The following is a 17,456-nucleotide window of genomic DNA, read 5'->3' as shown; positions in this document are numbered from 1 at the left end:
TTTCTTTGGCTAATAGAATTTCCTGACAGGAAAACCTTTTCCTGAGTTTCAGCATTTTTCCAGTGAGGACAGTCACCCTGTGGCTGCTCCAAGAAGGTTATTTACTGAATTATCGGGACAAATTTGCCATGTCAAACTCAAAGCAGATTTGTTGTCTCAGGACATTCTATAAACCTTGGTAAACTGGCATCTGCCATCACACCATTGTTTTACCCAATTGTTAGCATAGAATGATGTTGTAAACAAACTATACTGATGTTTTTGCATTATTTTTGCTTCAGAAAATAAGGATTATTGGTCTTTTAATGACCTGTCAATATGAGAGTGTCACCAGATAAAGAAGGTAGATTGACATGTTTCAGTTTATTTGGATTGTGGATTTTAAATGTAATGGCAGCAAAAGGCATGTATTTATACATACATGGACAGTGTCAGTTTTGTATGACTGGTTGTAGCAGTAAAGGCTGTAGCTTTGACAGTCATGAGCTTGACATTTACAAAACACTCTGTTTCATGGCTTCATAAAAGGTTGAACCACACATGAAGAATTCATGGCAAAAACACATCACATTTATGTAGTGAAAGCTTTTCACCATTACCATCAAGCTTTTACTTTATCAACATCACATGTTCTGTTTCCATATCCCAAGTCACCTTGAATTAAAAATGCTTATTGGCTTATGTGTATGCTGTATTTTATCGTCATATTCATAACTGGTTTACAGAGAAAACAGAGATGGTGTGTCGGAGGATCTGTGTGTCTTTGTTGATAAAGGACAGTCTCAGGAAAAAACTGCTGGTACAATATACCAGCTAACTGAAGCCAAGCTGCAACCAATTAAATCATAAATTGAGTTATGGGACTTCATTATTTTGGAAATACCGAAAGCCTGATTCACCGCACATGAATGGGTCTTCAGAAGTCTATCTGGATGAAGACATATTCGAGAGTCTAAGCTGAGATTTTTCTTTATGGAAGTGACATATAAAGTCTGATATAATGGAAATATGGTATCAGTTAAACGAGACAGAGCTGAAGTGCTGAGTTCAAGTGTCTTTTTATCGCCTTTTCTTTGCACAAGCACAACATAATTCCCATTCTGCTCACCGGCTCGGCTTGCTCTGACTTAATGGATGAAGTTAGTCAGTGTGAATTAATGGACTGGTGTAATCCGTTTCTGAAAGATATTTACAAGCTGCTTATTCACTTCAAGCACCTATAATAATGAGCTCAACACTCGTTATTTTTTATTCTTTTATATGCCTCATTGAAATCCTTGCTAAACAATTCCCAGCCCAAACTCTATGTATAATCATTTTCTGAATAAGGGATTGTTTTGAGAACAAACATATTTTTGAAATGTCTACTAAGAAGAAAAATTGGATTTTCCTTGGCCCATGCTTTTCTACTATGTTTCTTCAACTGCGTAACTTATCAACCATTGTTCTTCATTACCTTTTCTGTGTATTTTGGATGAATTACATCTAATGAACAGATTTGTTATCACTTTCATTTCTTCAAATTTTATTTTTAAGATGTAAAGGGAGAACTGTGTTGGAGGCATTACAACATATGGTTTTGTAGGAAGAGTTAAGTCATAGGACACTTGGCTAAAATCTCTATAATGCTGCCCAAAGTTATGATATTATGTTTTTCATATATTAAAGTGAATTGATTATCTTTGGGTTTTAGGTTGCTGGTCCGATAAGCAAAAAACATCACTCTGATTCTATCTCTATAAGTAATTTTTTACTTCTGGGTTTTACTACTTTCATACCTTTTTTATAGAAACTGAAAAATAATGAATAGATAATGAAAACATATTTCCTCTTTTCTACCACATGCACTATACAGTGGGGCAAAAAAGTATTTAGTCAGCCACCAATTATGCAAGTTCTCCCACTTAAAAAGATGAGAGAGGCCTGTAATTTTCATCCTAGGTACACTTCAACAATGAGAGACAGAATGGGGGGAAAGAATCCAGGAAATCACATTGTAGGATTTTTAATGAATTAATTGGTAAATTCCTTTTTAAAATAAGTATTTGGTCACCTACAAACAAACAAGATTTCTGGCTCTCACATACCTGTAACTTCTTCTTTAAGAGCCTCCTCTGTCCTCCACTTGTTAACTATATTAATGGCACCTGTTTGAACTCGTTATCAGTATAAAAGACACCTGTCCACAACCTCAAACAGTCACACTCCAAACTCCACTATGGCCAAGACCAAAGAGCTGTCAAAGGACACCAGAAACAAAATTGTAGACCTGCACCAGGCTGGGAAGACTGAATCTGCAATAGGTAAGCAGCTTGGTGTGAAGAAATCAACTGCGACCAAAGTAACAAAGGCTACCATCAGTAACACACTACGCCGCCAGGGACTCAAATCCTGCAGTGCCAGACGTGTCCCCCTGCTTAAGCCAGTACATGTCCAGGTCCGTCTGAAGTTTGCTAGAGGGCATTTAGATGATCCAGAAGAGGATTGGGAGAATGTCATATGGTCAGATGAAACCAAAATAGAACTTTTTGGTAGAAACTCAACTAGACGTGTTTGGAGGAGAAAGAATGCCGAGTTGCATCCAAAGAACACCGTACCTACTATGAAACATGGGGGTGGAAACATCATGCTTTGGGGCCGTTTTTATGCAAAGGGACCAGGACGACTGATCCGTGTAAAGGAAAGAAAGAATGGGGCCATGTATCGTGAGATTTTGAGTGACAACCTCCTTCCATCAGCAAGGGCATTGAAGATGAAACGTGGCTCGGTCTTTCAGCATGACAATGATCCCAAACACACCGCCCGGGCAACAAAGGAGTGGCTTCGTAAGAAGCATTTCAAGGTCCCGGAGTGGCCTAGCCAGTCTCCAGATCTCAACCCCATAGAAAATCTTTGGAGGGAGTTGAAAGTCCGTGTTGCCCAGCGACAGCCCCAAAACATCACTGCTCTAGAGGAGATCTGCATGGAGGAATGGGCCAAAATACCAGCAACAGTGTGTGAAAACCTTGTGAAGACTTACAGAAAACGTTTGACCTCTGTCATTGCCAACAAAGGGTATATAACAAAGTATGAACTTTTGTTATTGACCAAATACTTATTTTCCACCATAATTTGCAAATAAATTCTTTAAAAATCAGACAATGTGATTTTCTGGATTTTTCTTTTCTCATTTTGTCTCTCATAGTTGAGGTATACCTAGGATGAAAATTACAGGCCTCTCTCATCTTTTTAAGTGGGAGAACTTGCACAATTGGTGGCTGACTAAATACTTTTTTGCCCCACTGTACATTGTATTAATTGTATCCTGTTAGAAGACTAAAACCAGATTTGGTTTAGTGTTTATCTTCTTTTACTACTCAAGGCTCTAATATTTGTACACAAACACCTTGTAATTAGCTAAATACAACTTAATTGTGCCCGCATAAGGCTCTAGAACCACGCTCTTTAAATAATAAAATAGCTATCGAACTGCATTAGTTACATATCCTCCTGGGACCCGAGGAAAAAAAGTGTCTTCCAATTTCCTTTTTTTTGTGATTTCCTACCTATTTAGGGTTAAAAAAACATCTTGCAATTTAGACTTTTTTTATTTTATTTTATTTTAAAATGTTACAGTATGTCCACTGTAGAGGACGTCAGGAGTCGGGACCATATTAGTTTGAAAAGACAGCCAAAATTAACAGATGGACTATGTTACGTATTATGGTTATAGAGTGATATTAATACAATAATACATTCACCTTTATTTAAAACATGAATAAGTAATTGATCTGAACATTGCTGTTTATTTGGTCAATACAAAACTAGCTTGTTTTTTGGTGAATCTTTCCAGATCTTCAAAGACTTTGTAGTCAAGGTAGTGGGAAAGTACCTCATTGACTCCAGTCAGCACGGGCTGTATCTTGACTAGTTTGATGGATGTGGTCTCCATTTGACCATGCTCATAGAAACAAAGCTTGCATTCCTGAGGCAATTCTCATTTTTCGTGGCTCCACTTAAAATAAAAACAACAATAAGACATACGTGCTACTCTTGGCCCACAGAGGGCCATGTCTTTCCAGCTCGTCCCTATCAGTCTCTATGTATCTATCTGTGCGCTCATGGAGCCTCCTGCATCTTTCCCCCCCTTCTTCTTGACCCTCTTCTATCCCAGGTGTGAAAGCCTCATCTCTCTCATCATCTGAGAGCTCAAAATCTGAATCTCCCTGAACTATCTGGTTCAGAAAATGTCTGCTTCAGTTCCGTCTCCTGCAACAATATTGAGTCATAAAGTCCATGAAGATAGTCCTGACGTCCACTAGAATGGACATTTATAAAAGGGCTGTTATTTGAAAACTTGAATTATTTAATTGCTTTCAGAACTAATTATATAATTCCTCACATGTTAATAAACAAGAATATATATGATTTTCATGGTAAAAATGACAATTATTCAACAATATTTGACTTCTCCTCCTGCTTCTATACAATTTTGTTTTTCGTATGCCAGCCATTTTGGATGAAAAGAAAGAGGAACTTCCCAGCATGCAATTTTAACCAATGACATATCACTGGAAAGACCAGGATGTCCTCTGTACAGCACATCAGGGATTGATAGAGTAGCTCAAAAGACTACAAGGAGATGCATGTTAACAAAATGTCCACTACAGTGGACATTTTCAATGGGCTGGGTCCCAGGAGGATGGTCCGGACTCACATGAATTGAACACAGCTGTTTTAAAAAACAACTAATGCAAGACTTATTCCTGAACCTAGACAAAACATTCCTGCAAAAAGGAGGTGGAAACATTTGGGACATTGTTTTTCCAGTAAAAGATCGAGTTAAGCTCTTTAATTTGTGTCTAGCAGACTCATTTGTTGTGTTTAATTATTCACAAGACCACATTGCATCCCCGTAACTCTAACCATGTGGTTTTCATTGTAACCATGACAATGAAGGGCCGCTAATCTTGATTTATTAGTCACTTCAATGCAAACCATGAGCTTTCCTTTGTTTTTGTGCCAAACCTTAACCGGAGAGCTGTCCCATCATCAAACCATATTTATCTTATGTTTTGGAACATAGGATTGATTGATTTAATATGAAAATACTTGGCTGTTCTCTTTTCCTTATGCAACATTTTCCTCTGGACTCTGCCACCTCTCTGGTCTTGTCCCGACAAAGCACTTTTAAAAATCACTGCAGTGTGAAACATATCTAATTTAATAGACGTGAAACACACTGTGAAACTGGAAGTATTCCACCCTGGAGGATCATCTCAATCAACAATAGCCATGTATAAATTGTTGTGAGTTTTCTGTTTCCTAATGCATGTCCTCTGAATTGTGCCAATATGGCAGGTCATCCGCTTTACATGTCGTTGCTCAGTTCCTCTTGACAATGAGCTCCACGGAAAACAGTTTGTGAATGATTCCCTGCACATGAAAGTGCAACATCCTTACAAGTGCATACGCTTCTGACTTCAATAGCCCTGGTAGATGGCAATGATGGATGGCAGCGCCGGCTAATGCTGTAATTTAACAGTCAGATTTACGTCACCTCAGTGTTACTGTTGCACCATCTGTCTCCCAAGAAAGCATTGCACTTTTCCCCTTGTAACACGTCTTTCCAGTGAGGACCTTCACCTGCTAGTTTTCAGGCATTTCATTGACACAGCTTTGCAAACTGCTGCTTAGAATTTGGCTTAGTGACAGACACAATATAAAGAGCCATCATTTATGTCTGACGCTTTGATCTCTCCCTGCCAAAAAGTCAGCCCAATCATTGAATCAGTGGAAAGCTAATATTTGCGGGTTTCTTTTATTTGATCGGGTTTTGCTCATAATGAGAGTTCTGAGAGAAACTTGAATGCGCTCCTAAATTCACACTTGTTAGCAATTAAAAAGTCTCCGGCACACTCAACAACTATGTTAACAAGGAGTTATTTTATTATGTGAGTTGAATAAATGAAGTGTTACCTTCCTCCTGGGAGCATTGTTTGTAATGTTCTGTTTGTTCTTCATTGCCGTCTGTATTTGTTCCTGTGTCAATGTTTCATCTTTTAAGCCTCTCTCTGGCTTCACACTCGATGAAGCCAAGCTGTCAATGGATGTTTTAGATCATGGCTCTCTCTGTAGCCAATTCAGCTGTCATGTGATTTCCTGATTAAAAAATGTGGAATTTGACGGGATCAGGACTTTATTAAGCTGAAAGGACGAGATGAAAGTTGACTCTCAGCTTATAAGCACTTAAAATAAACATGGAGATGGATTTTTTGTCTTTTAGACTTCTTTATTACACTTACACAGTTGTTAAAAATGTAAATGCCTCCTGGCATTGTGTCTCAGTTTTGTAAATGCAGGTGCTTGAGGCATGCAGCTTTCATAGTCTGTTTAAATGTTGCCAGTGATGAAGCAGGCTCTGCGGAGTACAAATATTACTGCATTTGTGAAAACATATAAGTTATTCAGATAACGAGATAAAGAGATCTCACTTGGGCTGCTCCTCGTTGCTAATAGCATAACAAAACCTGAATCTCCATCTAAGATACAAGTGGTCGAAATGCATTGTGGGTAATTTAGTCATCAGGGTTTGACAAGGGAGAATATGTGGAATGAAAAAGATGATATCTCTTGTTCTGCCGCATTGATTTTGATCCTTCGTGTCCATCATGAGTCTGGTAATGTTATTGGACTGCATGGCTAACTGTTTATCCAACACCATGTAACATTATTTTACTTATGTAACACAAAACCTATTGACCGCGAGATGAAGGAACTGGAAGTTTAAGTGGCTAAATCATTCCCAGATTTTAGGAATCATTCGTATAAGATGCTATAACTGGGGTCAGGGTTTTCAGTGGCAAAATCCCCCTGCTTTTCTGTCACAGATCACATCAGATGAGATTACCTTTCTGAGGTGCTCATGATCTGAAATCACCACAGAGCCCAAACCCTGCAGCAGCTTCCAGCTCAGGAAACAGTCGAGACCCTGATTTAGCCTTTGAAACCACTTAGTTTTGAACTAAAACAGACTTTACTTTTATCAGAACTGACAGCATTCAAAGTCTCTCTCTGTTCAAAGCTGCAAACAGCAGCCAGCATCCTGGATTGTCATCAAAGTAGCTTCTCTGCTCGCTGACGATAAGGCACTTCATTCACTCCTCTCTTATTCCCTCTTATCCAGAAAAGAAAATGCCATCATTTGTGCCTTATCCAAACTTGACACGTTGGATAGGAAATGAGTGGGAGGAAAATCATTTAATTCTGAGTTCTAGGGGCATTCCCAAAAAATGGTTTGCTATTTTATGTCAATAATAGAGTTCTAATGTTTTTTATTTTTGCTAAGCCCCCTCTTTAAAGACTATTACAATTTTCCGGTTTCCATATTCAGAAATCTATCTTTAGCTGCTTTTATTCAGTAATTACAGATGAATAGCTCTGCTTTTCAAATACATGACCCCCAGTAACCCTTTATCATCATTATCATAAACTGCTTTTTATAAACTGTCTGCTAATATCTCGATTTGTCCTGTTTGACCTGCGTGACCTTGCCTTACAGGCTCCAGAAAACAGTCATGTCTCTGTTCAGAGGCCATTTGATGGGTTAAGATACAATGACCCACTGGGACATGATATTTCCCTCAGTGTCTACTGGTCATGCTAGTTAGTATTTCCAATGTCTTGTGTCACGTGAAAAGTGCCCTCGCTCTCCGTCATCCCACAGAACAACACCCCGTCTGTGGCTCGTTTGTTGTGAGTGTTTGGTCAGTCTGCAGTGTCTTTATTTCTGGATCAATGTTGTGTTTCACACTGTACGGCCATCGCCTGTCTCAGTATGTCATTTCAGAGATATTTGGGACTAAAGCCTTCAGCATGCACTGGGCTGAGGGAAAATTCCCAATCGACCACAAAACGGTTTAAGTTTGGTTTATGCCAAACTGTATTTTTGAAAAATAAATAATTAGATAAGCCTGTTGACACTATTCCCTGAATGTATTCACATTTATATCCTTATACAGTACATCCATTTAAACATTCTTGCATATGATATAATATGATTTAATGAATGTTGTACTTTATAGAGCTATAGTAATCCATCAAAGGCGTTGAAATTGCTAAATCATATATGCACTAACCTTTGATATACTTCCTCTGATAAATAACTGTTAACCAATGATAGATATAAATTCACATTCTCACTCTTTAACTGCTTCTTCTAGTTTATTGTTGAATATTTGTGTCTTTCAGAATAATATTATAATTGCACATTGTTAACTGCAAATCAGATATCCAGAGGTGCTGACAGTTGTTTGTAAAGCCTTCAGCAGCTTCTGCAGATAGTTTTCTCAGGCTCCATACAGCCTGGAACAATTGTGTGTGTGTGTGTGTGTGTGTGTGTGTGTGTGTGTGTGTGTGTGTGTGTGTGTGTGTGTGTGTGTTGTGTGTGTGTGTGTGTGTGTGTGTGTGTGTGTGTGTGTGTGTGTGTGTGTGTGTGGTGTGTGTGTGGTGTGTGTGTGTGTGTTTATCCTCTAACAAAACTAGTTTGTACAACGTGTCGATGGACCACTTAGAAGTACACACATGCCTGAGAGAGAAGATCAAATCCTGTTTATTGTCTCAACTCAACACAAATGCTCATCGATGCATGAAGAGGGCCTGAATGTCAGTCTGACCACAAGTCCGTAAAGTACTGCTCATAAAGCTCAATCTTGTTAGCACATGATAAACAAATCCAACCTGTACATGGGTCAGGATGTGTCAAGATTGATATCAACTTAGAGCGCCTCTCTTCTTCATTATCCGAATGATGGATGACACTGTTTGGATTACATTTTAAGAGTAGAAGTGCAAAGAAAGGGTTTTTGAAAAATGTCTGATTCTACACATCAACGGCAAACTTTTAAGGATTTTCTTCCCTGAAAACCTAAATAATGGTCTTTGGGATTTAAAATGATAACAAATCACATAGGAAACTCATAGAAAATTCCTATGAGAGGAAGCTGGTCATCGACTGTTGCAGGCATGGCTGGAAGGCCAAGAGGAAGAACAGTACAGATGAAAAATAGCCTCTTGGCTAACTCTGATACATTTACAGAAATGTTGATTCATGTGTTTTTTTAAAAGCCCATCGAGGTTGGCAGCGAGGAGGCTTTGCAGGCCAATCACTCTTCAAAGCCCTTAGTGCACAGGGCATCAGGTGCAAAGAGGAGAGCCAACTGAGGAAGCAGAGAGACCCTCAAGATGGCTCTGGATCAGGAGAGGAGGTCCAGGGGGAGGAGCTAAGGCCACATGAAAACAAGTCATGGTGTGATCAACCATGGCTGGGTCACCAAGGCGAGGGTGCATGATATTAAAAATTGAAACACCCGATGACCCCTGGTAACATCTCTCAAGATGTGTTCAGGAGCATCATAATGTGTTTTTTTTACCAATCTGGTCAGGTCATTTGTGTGTAATAAGCCACAAAGTAACATATAACGGCTTTTATGAGGAATGCATTCAGTCCAGAAGAAGTCAATTGCTTTCATGTTGCCTCATACAGCTAATGGACTGAGAGGGCATGCATATCGAAGGAATTTAATCGAGTTGAGTAGCTTGCATAATGAAAATGTTTTTCATAAAGGACTCTGTTTGTTGAAAATATCCAGTTATATATATTCGAGGCATACTGTGAATTAGGGTTGCAAAATTCCGGGAATGTTCAAAGATGGGAACGTTCCATGGAAATAAACGGGAATTAACGGGAGTTTATGGGAATAAACTGGGAATTTTCTAAATTGAAGGTTGGCTCTTCATAGGGAACTTAAATATAGTTGGGGAAAGTATATTTTAGCATAATCTTGACTAAAACAAACAGATGCCATTCAAGTACACTTGAATATCCATGCGAGATTGAATGGTAAATGTGTCCATAAAAAACTATTATATTCATAAAGTGTACAGCTAATATATATATATATATATATATATATATATATTAATTAATTTTATATAAAACAACTTTACCATTCAATATCTCGTCCAACTGATCTTGCAGCTGTCACTCCTCGGCTCTTGGTAGTTCAGGCATTTATCAAACCTGGCAACTCCGGGGTTCCTGGCAGCTGTCAATCAAAGTCCAGTGGCTCCGCCCCAAAGCATCAGAAACTTTTCACGCGCGCGTAGACAGACTCCGCGAGCGAGTGAGGCTGACACTCCCGCGAGGGAGCAAGAGGGCTGTCTCTCTCAGTCATTTTATGCGCGTGTAAAAGCACATTTTCCGCTCGTGAGTAGCTTGTTTTGCGCTAGAATATTGACCCAAATCTGACTCCATATCTAGCAGGGACGGAAAAGGGGGTGAAAAGGTTCTCATGAACTAATTTTAGTTCCGGCTCTTTTTGGTGTGAACGCAACATTTCGGAACTATATCGGAACTAAAGTGGGAAAAGTACTGCGGTGTGAACGCGCCTATTGACTGAAAGGGTTTAGTAAAAATGCAGAGGATTGCTTGAAGGAAGATTTGCATGTTTAATGGGACTTTTTGGAGGGAGAAGGGCTCTTTTCATTTAACATTTTGAATGGGACTTTGTGGGGATTTTTGGATGGGGGGTGCATTTTTGTTCATTTTTTAATGAGTGGGGTTGGGGGGGATGAGTAATATTTAACTCAACACTCCTGTTTTCGTTCTTCAATGAAACAAATAATTGTTCAATAAAATAATTCAAACTTGTTCTGTTCTACTTCTTTCTTTTTTTTTAATCTGTTAAAATGTCATGTTGTTTGTTTAATTTTGCATCGAATATTTCCAAAATTCCCCAGCTTAACTGCCCATGGAAACTTTCCGGAAATTTACCGGAAAGTTTCCGCCCCTTTGCAACCCTATACTGTGAATACATGTTTGCATTTTCTGCAATTTACTTCATTTGATGCACCTCACTAGCATTGTATGTGAAAGGGTGCAGAACCTCACTTTGCTTTATTTAAGGGGCACTATTTTGCTCATTTTCAGGTTCATATTTGTATTTTGTGCCTCTACCGTGACATGTTTAAATGCCTTAATGTTCAAAAAGTGCATTATTTTTCTCATCCTGCCTGTTTTTTAGTGCCTGTGCTTCAGCTGGCCTGCTCTGTTGTGATTGGTCAACCGCTTAGAGATATTCCACTCTTAGCCTATCAAGCACAATGTGTTGGAGCGGTGGCCTGTAGCGTGTGTTACCTTCAGTCTCTTAATCTGTCTGAAAACAAACTGGTTGTGTTTGTAGACAGACAGACAACTCAAACTGCAGGATGTGTTGATGTTCACTTCCTCTCCTGGTTTTAGTTTGGACAGCGACCGTTCTTCAGATACTAATTTTAACAGTGTCACTGTCCACTGACCTCCACCCAGGCACCTCTTTGTTTCCTCAAGGATTATCAAAACGATTGCACAGTAATGAGTGAAATGCATTGTTTAGCAGCTTTAAACTGTTTGTATGTTTGACTTACCCTCATAAACAAGACCTCTAACCACTCTCTGTGTCTGTCTGTCTCTCTTTAGTCAGCAGTTCCTGCCACGCTCTCTTGGACAGATCTCTGGAGGAGAGCATCTCAGATCAGCTGTTTGCTCTTCATCATGACTCAGAAGATGACAGCCAAAGTAAGAGTTTTGTGCTTGCTGATGTGCCAACACACAGAAACATTACACATTGCAATGATTACGCATCAATGTAAGAAGTCATTGATCTAAGTGAATGGGCGCTCGACTGGAAGGCAAAGAGAAATGTACTGACTCTTAAAACTTTAAATCTCTTTAAAGGTCAGGAATGTATTGACCTCAATCTACCAAAAGAAAAAGTTGTGGTTTAGAAAACATCTCATTACGAAGTTCAGGTGCTCTGTTCGATGAAAACAAACAAACAAAGGAACATCATTAAAGGCAGCCAAGTTTATTAATGAATGTTGATTTCGATTAGATAATTCAATAATGTGCCTCGTATTTCCGTCCTTTATCCCCAGAGGGATTCCTTTCTGTGGATGTAGTGTCAGTTTCCTCTCTAACCATTACATGATATCTCGAATGCCTCGTCTGTTTTGTCCCGTTGAAAAAACAAAAAAAACAACACAGACGGATGCACAATTACTCAAAATGTACAAAGAGTGCTTTCTGTTTCTGTCTGGCTGTTTAGGAAATTCGGGAATTCAATTTAATTTAGAGGAAATGTAGGCCATGAGCCAAGGAAGTGATTAGTCTGTGGTGGAGGTCATGATCCATGTGTGACTCCAGAACACCATATTCTAACATTGGTAAATATTTCTGATTTTAATGAACTACAGGGACTACTCCAAATAAAAATCACCTGGTTTAAGAATCACGTGTTTATTGATGCAGCTCTGGATCCAAAAAGTACAAAATGTACACCTTTGGTTATTTAAATAGGAAACTAAGATGGATTTGTCGATTGTGAAGTTACTTTTAAAAGATGTTGTACATTAAACAAACTAAAATCATCATATTTGCTTATATTGACTCTGGCATTGCCTTGTTTCGGGAGGAATCACAATTGCGGTTTGGTTCTTGTAAAGTTGAGTTATTTGGTTGGTTTTGACATTATATTTGTTGTCTTTTAAATAACCCTATTTTTGTACTTTTAGTATACAATAATTATTTTGCCACATGTCTGCCTTATTTCACCCTTCAAAAAGATCATTTATAGAACTTTGGATAGAAAATATATAATCTACTTTTATTTATTTTAATATGAGGCATTTATGTTAAGTGAATCCCCCACATCTTTGAATATTTACACAAAAAAGCTTCACTCTTGTCGTTCTTTCAGTCAACTCCTGTGATTTCGAGTCACTGTGCCACTGGACATTATCAAATCACAGCGACCGGAGCGACTGGTCAGTGGTGTCGCCGCAGCAACCAGAAAGCTCTCAGACGGGGCTGATGCCTGTGACCGACCACTCAGTGGGAAACTCTGACGGTAAGAGAAGAGACTTTGAAAGCAAATAAATCAATGCTTTGAGAGACTGCACATGCCTTTATTCTTCAAAATATGTCCCAGTGATGGATCTTTGAACTCAAAGCTCTTTTGAGTCAGTGTTCCTCCTGTGACATTTGTTTGAGATTTGTTCTAATGTTATTCGTCAAATGATTTATACTTCTGAAAGAAATATAGCTGCCACAAAGCTGTCATGCATTCATTTCCAACTTTATTTAATCACTATAGGGCACTTCCTGCTCCTAAGCTCCTCCCCTAACACCGAGGCCTCTGGGAGATGCGAGTTCACCCTAACCAGCCCAGTGTTGCCAGGAAACGACAGGCACTGCATCTTGCAGGTTGCGCTGTATGAGTCCGGTCCAGCAGCAGGGAACCTCACGCTCCGGATCAAACCGGTCCACTCGGAATCAGATGTTCACTCTGTGCTTATCAACCACAGGAGGCGGGATGAACGCAGGTCAGTGAACACACCCAGATCCAGCTCTGCAATGCTGTTTGTGTGCAGTATTGATGTTTATTTATTATGCAGCACAACACGGCCATTTAACTAGTGTCCAAAAAGCAAAACCCTGCATCTTACCTGATTGAAGTGCTTGTCAAGCTGAGGGCCAGCCTATGAAATAACTAAGAGCTCACTGCAATGAAAGTTGACATACGCTTTCAGAGCGCACAAGGGCACAGAAAGTAATACCTTTTACTTCTGTGGTTCTAAAGAAAAATAAAGAAAGTGTATCTCAGCTGCCATGTGGGACAAACTTTAGAATTGTGTCCATGTGGGCACAGCAGTCCCCTGTATACTGTTCGGGAAATGGGGACATGTATCTCCTCTTGATCTAATGCTGACTGCAGCCTTCTTTAGAGAAACTAAAAGCATTCCTGTGTCTAGATCTATGGTCTAGATGCAGTCCCTGGAAACACATGTATATATAATTGGTTTGGACAGAAGAGGGATGGATGGGCATATGCAATAAGTTTGTACATTGGCTTTGTTAGTGTCCGTGCAGTAAAATAATGGACTGAGCAATTTCATTATGAGTGGTTTCAGTTATGCAGCCCACTATTCATCGCATGCTGGATGGAGACTTCTAGATGCACTCTCCATATAATACACAATTCCCCACTGATGACGCATCTTTTACTGTAGTGCTGTTAGTTGTTACATTGCACCTGTACTGCTTTCAGAAAGAATCAAATGCCCTAATTGGACTTTTTTCCTGTAAACCAGAAGCTTAAAAGCCCTGAAAATGGCCCAGAGATTGCACACATTACCTTCATTTTAATGTATGTTCCCGACAGTGAAACATCAAGTAAAAGCACAGTATGTTTAAAGCTGTCACATGGTGAAGAACTGAACTCTGAGAGGTGGATTATATGCAGCATTGCACAATTTATGGCATCTCAGGTGGAAAAAAAATGAATACAAGGAGGTGACAGATGTACCATAATATGAACAGGTACCCTTTGGAGCTTTTTAAGTAGTAGCAGCTGCATGTTTCACTGAGCTATATTGTTTGTTTATTGTGGTTTATTGACATTTCAGCTGACTGCTTAATGGAAAATGGTTGCAGTGTTGGGTAAACATGTGCCAATAAAATCACTTAAGATGGTGATATAAATACGACTTTTATAATGTACAATGCAGATTTAAAAAAAAAAAGCCTTTGTTTTATGAGGAATAAATATTCAACATGTTTGTTAGGTTAGTCACCTTGTGAAAAATCGGAATCGCTTCAACGATGTGGTTTTTGTTGCATTGACATGTGAAAGGTAACCCTGTTTGCATTTAGAATTGGTGTTAACAAACAGCCAATGTTCACCATGGCTTTTCTATGTCCAGACTGCTAGAAGCTGAGGTTAAATGGACTCTTTAAAGATATTTTATAAACATGGTCAACATTCTCTATATTGGATATTTCTGCAGATGCCTGCTTCACCAAGAAGATCAGTAAATAACATAAATATTGTGATCAACAACATCAGGTTAGATAACCGCAACTGACCAGCGTTAAGCTTTTCTTACTACGTTTTCTAATGACATTAACTACTAACCACGTCAGCTCAGGGATCAACAACAGGTGACAGTAAAGTCACTAAGAGGTAGGCCTACTGCAAAATAAAAAAATACAGTTGTGGGCCTTATGCTGATAACATTTTTATTTATCTTTTATATATATTCATAAACCTCTCTGAAGAACCAGCACCTTACCGTGGTAGAGAGGTTTGTGTGCCCTGATGAACCTGGGGGCTGTGTTGTCTGAAACCTTGTGTTCCTGGTAGGGTCTCCCATGGCAAATTGGTCTCAGGCAAGGGGCCAGACTAAGATTGGTTCAAAAGACCTCATGAAAGACGATACAAGAAGTGAGGATACCCGGCCCGGAGGAAGCCCGGGGTCCCCTTCTGGAGCCAGACCCAGAAGGAGGACTCGTCGGCGAGCGTCTGGTGGCCGGGCTTGCCACGGAGCCCGGCCGGGCCCAGCCCGAAAAGGCAACGTGGGCAACACCTCCGCTTCTCCGTCCCGCGGGCCCACCACCTACGGGAAACAGCGATGGGGTCGGGTGCGCTGCCAGAAGGGTGGCAGTGAAAGCGGAGGGTCTCGACGGACCAGACCCGGGCGACAGAAGCTGGCTTTGGGGACGTGGAACGTCACCTCCCTGGGGGGGAAGGAGCCGGAGCTTGTGCGGGAGGTGGAGCATTACCAGTTGGATCTGGTTGGGCTCACCTCTACGCACAGCGTCGGCTCTGGAACCTTACTTCTGGATAGGGGTTGGACTAGGGGTGGGCGATATTGAAAAATATATTATCACGATATTTTTCAAGCAGTATCACGATAGACGATATATATCACGATATTTTTTCATGTCGGTTATTATGGTTACTTAACAGTACAAGCACCTACAAGGTAACAGAAACTAAAACAAAAAGGAGTAACAGACCAAAATAGCATTTCAAGCTGGTTTTATTTCTGAAATGAATCCCTGAATGAACAATTCAACATTTTGATATGGCTTCAAGGCACAGTTTCTCAGTATAAAAATGAACTTTCTGAGGTAGCACTAGCAGGGGATCGTGTCCGTCTCTGTGGCTTCAGGCTTGATCGCCGTTCAAATGACAGTTTTAATGATCTCAATGGGAATGGTTAGCGTTTCATATGCACGCAAATAAAATAAAATATAAGCCAACAGAATCAACCAAGACAATAAATGAAGTGCAATACTGTCTGAATCCTGACTAGACAGCTTTAGAGCATGTCTTTCACATCAGTTTCTTTTTTTTATAGTTTCTTTTTTTTCAATTTTTTTTATTTTTTTTTATCACGATAGATACGATATCTCTGAAAAAGCATATCGTGGAGACCTAATATCGTCACGACGATATATATCGTCATATCGCCCACCCCTAGGTTGGACTCTATTCTTCTCCGGAGTTGCTCAAGGTGTGAGGCGCCGGGCGGGTGTGGGGATACTCACAAGTCCCCGGTTAGGTGCTTCGTTGTTGGAGTTTACCCCAGTGGACAAGAGGGTCGCCTCCCTACGCCTGCGGGTTATGGGGGGGGAAAACTCTGACTGTTGTGTGTGCTTATGCACCCAACAGCAGTTCAGAGTATACGGCCTTCTTGGAGACCCTGGAAAGAGTCCTGTATGGGGCTCCTGAAGGGGACTCTTTAATCTTGCTGGGAGACTTCAACGCACATGTGGGCAATGATGGAGACACTTGGAGGGGCGTGATTGGGAGGAACGGCCCCCCTGATCTGAACCGGAGTGGTGGTTTGTTACTGGACTTCTGTGCTAGTCATGGATTGGCCATAACAAACACCATGTTCGAACATAAGGATGCTCATAAGTGTACATGGTACCAGAGCACCCTAGGCAGAAGGTCCATGATCGATTTCGTTATCGTATCATCGGACCTGAGGCCGTATGTTTTGGACACTCGGGTAAAGAGAGGGGCGGAGTTGTCAACTGATCACCATCTGGTGGTGAGTTGGGTCGAGTGGCGGGGGAAGCCTCTGGATAGACCTGGTAAGCCCAAACGTGTAGTTCGGGTGAACTGGGAACGTCTGGAGGAGGCCCAAGTTCAGGAGGCCTTCAACTCACACCTCCGGCGGAGCTTTTCGGGCATTCCTGTGGAGGTTGGGGACATTAAACCAGAGTGGTCGGTGTTCAAAGCCTCTATTGCCGAAGCCGCGGCGGGGAGCTGTGATCTCAAGGTCCTAGGTGCCTCAAGGGGCGGTAACCCTCAAACCTCCTGGTGGACACCGGTGGTCAGGGAAGCCGTCCGACTGAAGAAGGAGGCCTTCAGGGATTTGTTATCCCGGGGGACTCCCGAGGCAGTTGCAAGGTACCGACAGGCCCGAAGGGCAGCAGCCTCATCCGTGGCCGAGGCAAAGCAGCGGGTGTGGGAGAAGTTCGGAGAAGACATGGAGAAGGACTTTCGGGCGGCACCAAAGTTGTTCTGGAAAACTGTCCGACACCTCAGGAGGGGGAAGCAGGGAACCATCCAAGCTGTGTACAG

The 17,456-nt window shown here is 40.7% G+C and overlaps 1 protein-coding gene across 3 annotated transcripts in view; it reads left to right on the top strand.

The window, feature by feature from the left end:
* The window catches only part of ltk (leukocyte receptor tyrosine kinase), a 57,821-nt gene that overhangs the window by 11,855 nt on the left and 28,510 nt on the right, over positions 1 to 17,456 (top strand). For all 3 annotated transcript variants that reach the window (XM_034222246.1, XM_034222248.1, XM_034222247.1), the window contains exons 2-4: positions 11,498 to 11,596; positions 12,777 to 12,926; positions 13,173 to 13,401. In XM_034222246.1, the coding sequence (XP_034078137.1) occupies positions 11,498 to 11,596; positions 12,777 to 12,926; positions 13,173 to 13,401 (478 nt within the window). The remainder of the gene's footprint in view (positions 1 to 11,497; positions 11,597 to 12,776; positions 12,927 to 13,172; positions 13,402 to 17,456) is intronic.

Source organism: Gymnodraco acuticeps, unplaced genomic scaffold (assembly GCF_902827175.1).
Source record: "Gymnodraco acuticeps unplaced genomic scaffold, fGymAcu1.1, whole genome shotgun sequence".
In the NCBI taxonomy this organism is placed as follows: Eukaryota; Metazoa; Chordata; class Actinopteri; order Perciformes; family Bathydraconidae; genus Gymnodraco; species Gymnodraco acuticeps.
Note: the sequence above shows the minus strand (reverse complement) of the source record. Positions and strands in the feature narration are given on the sequence as shown.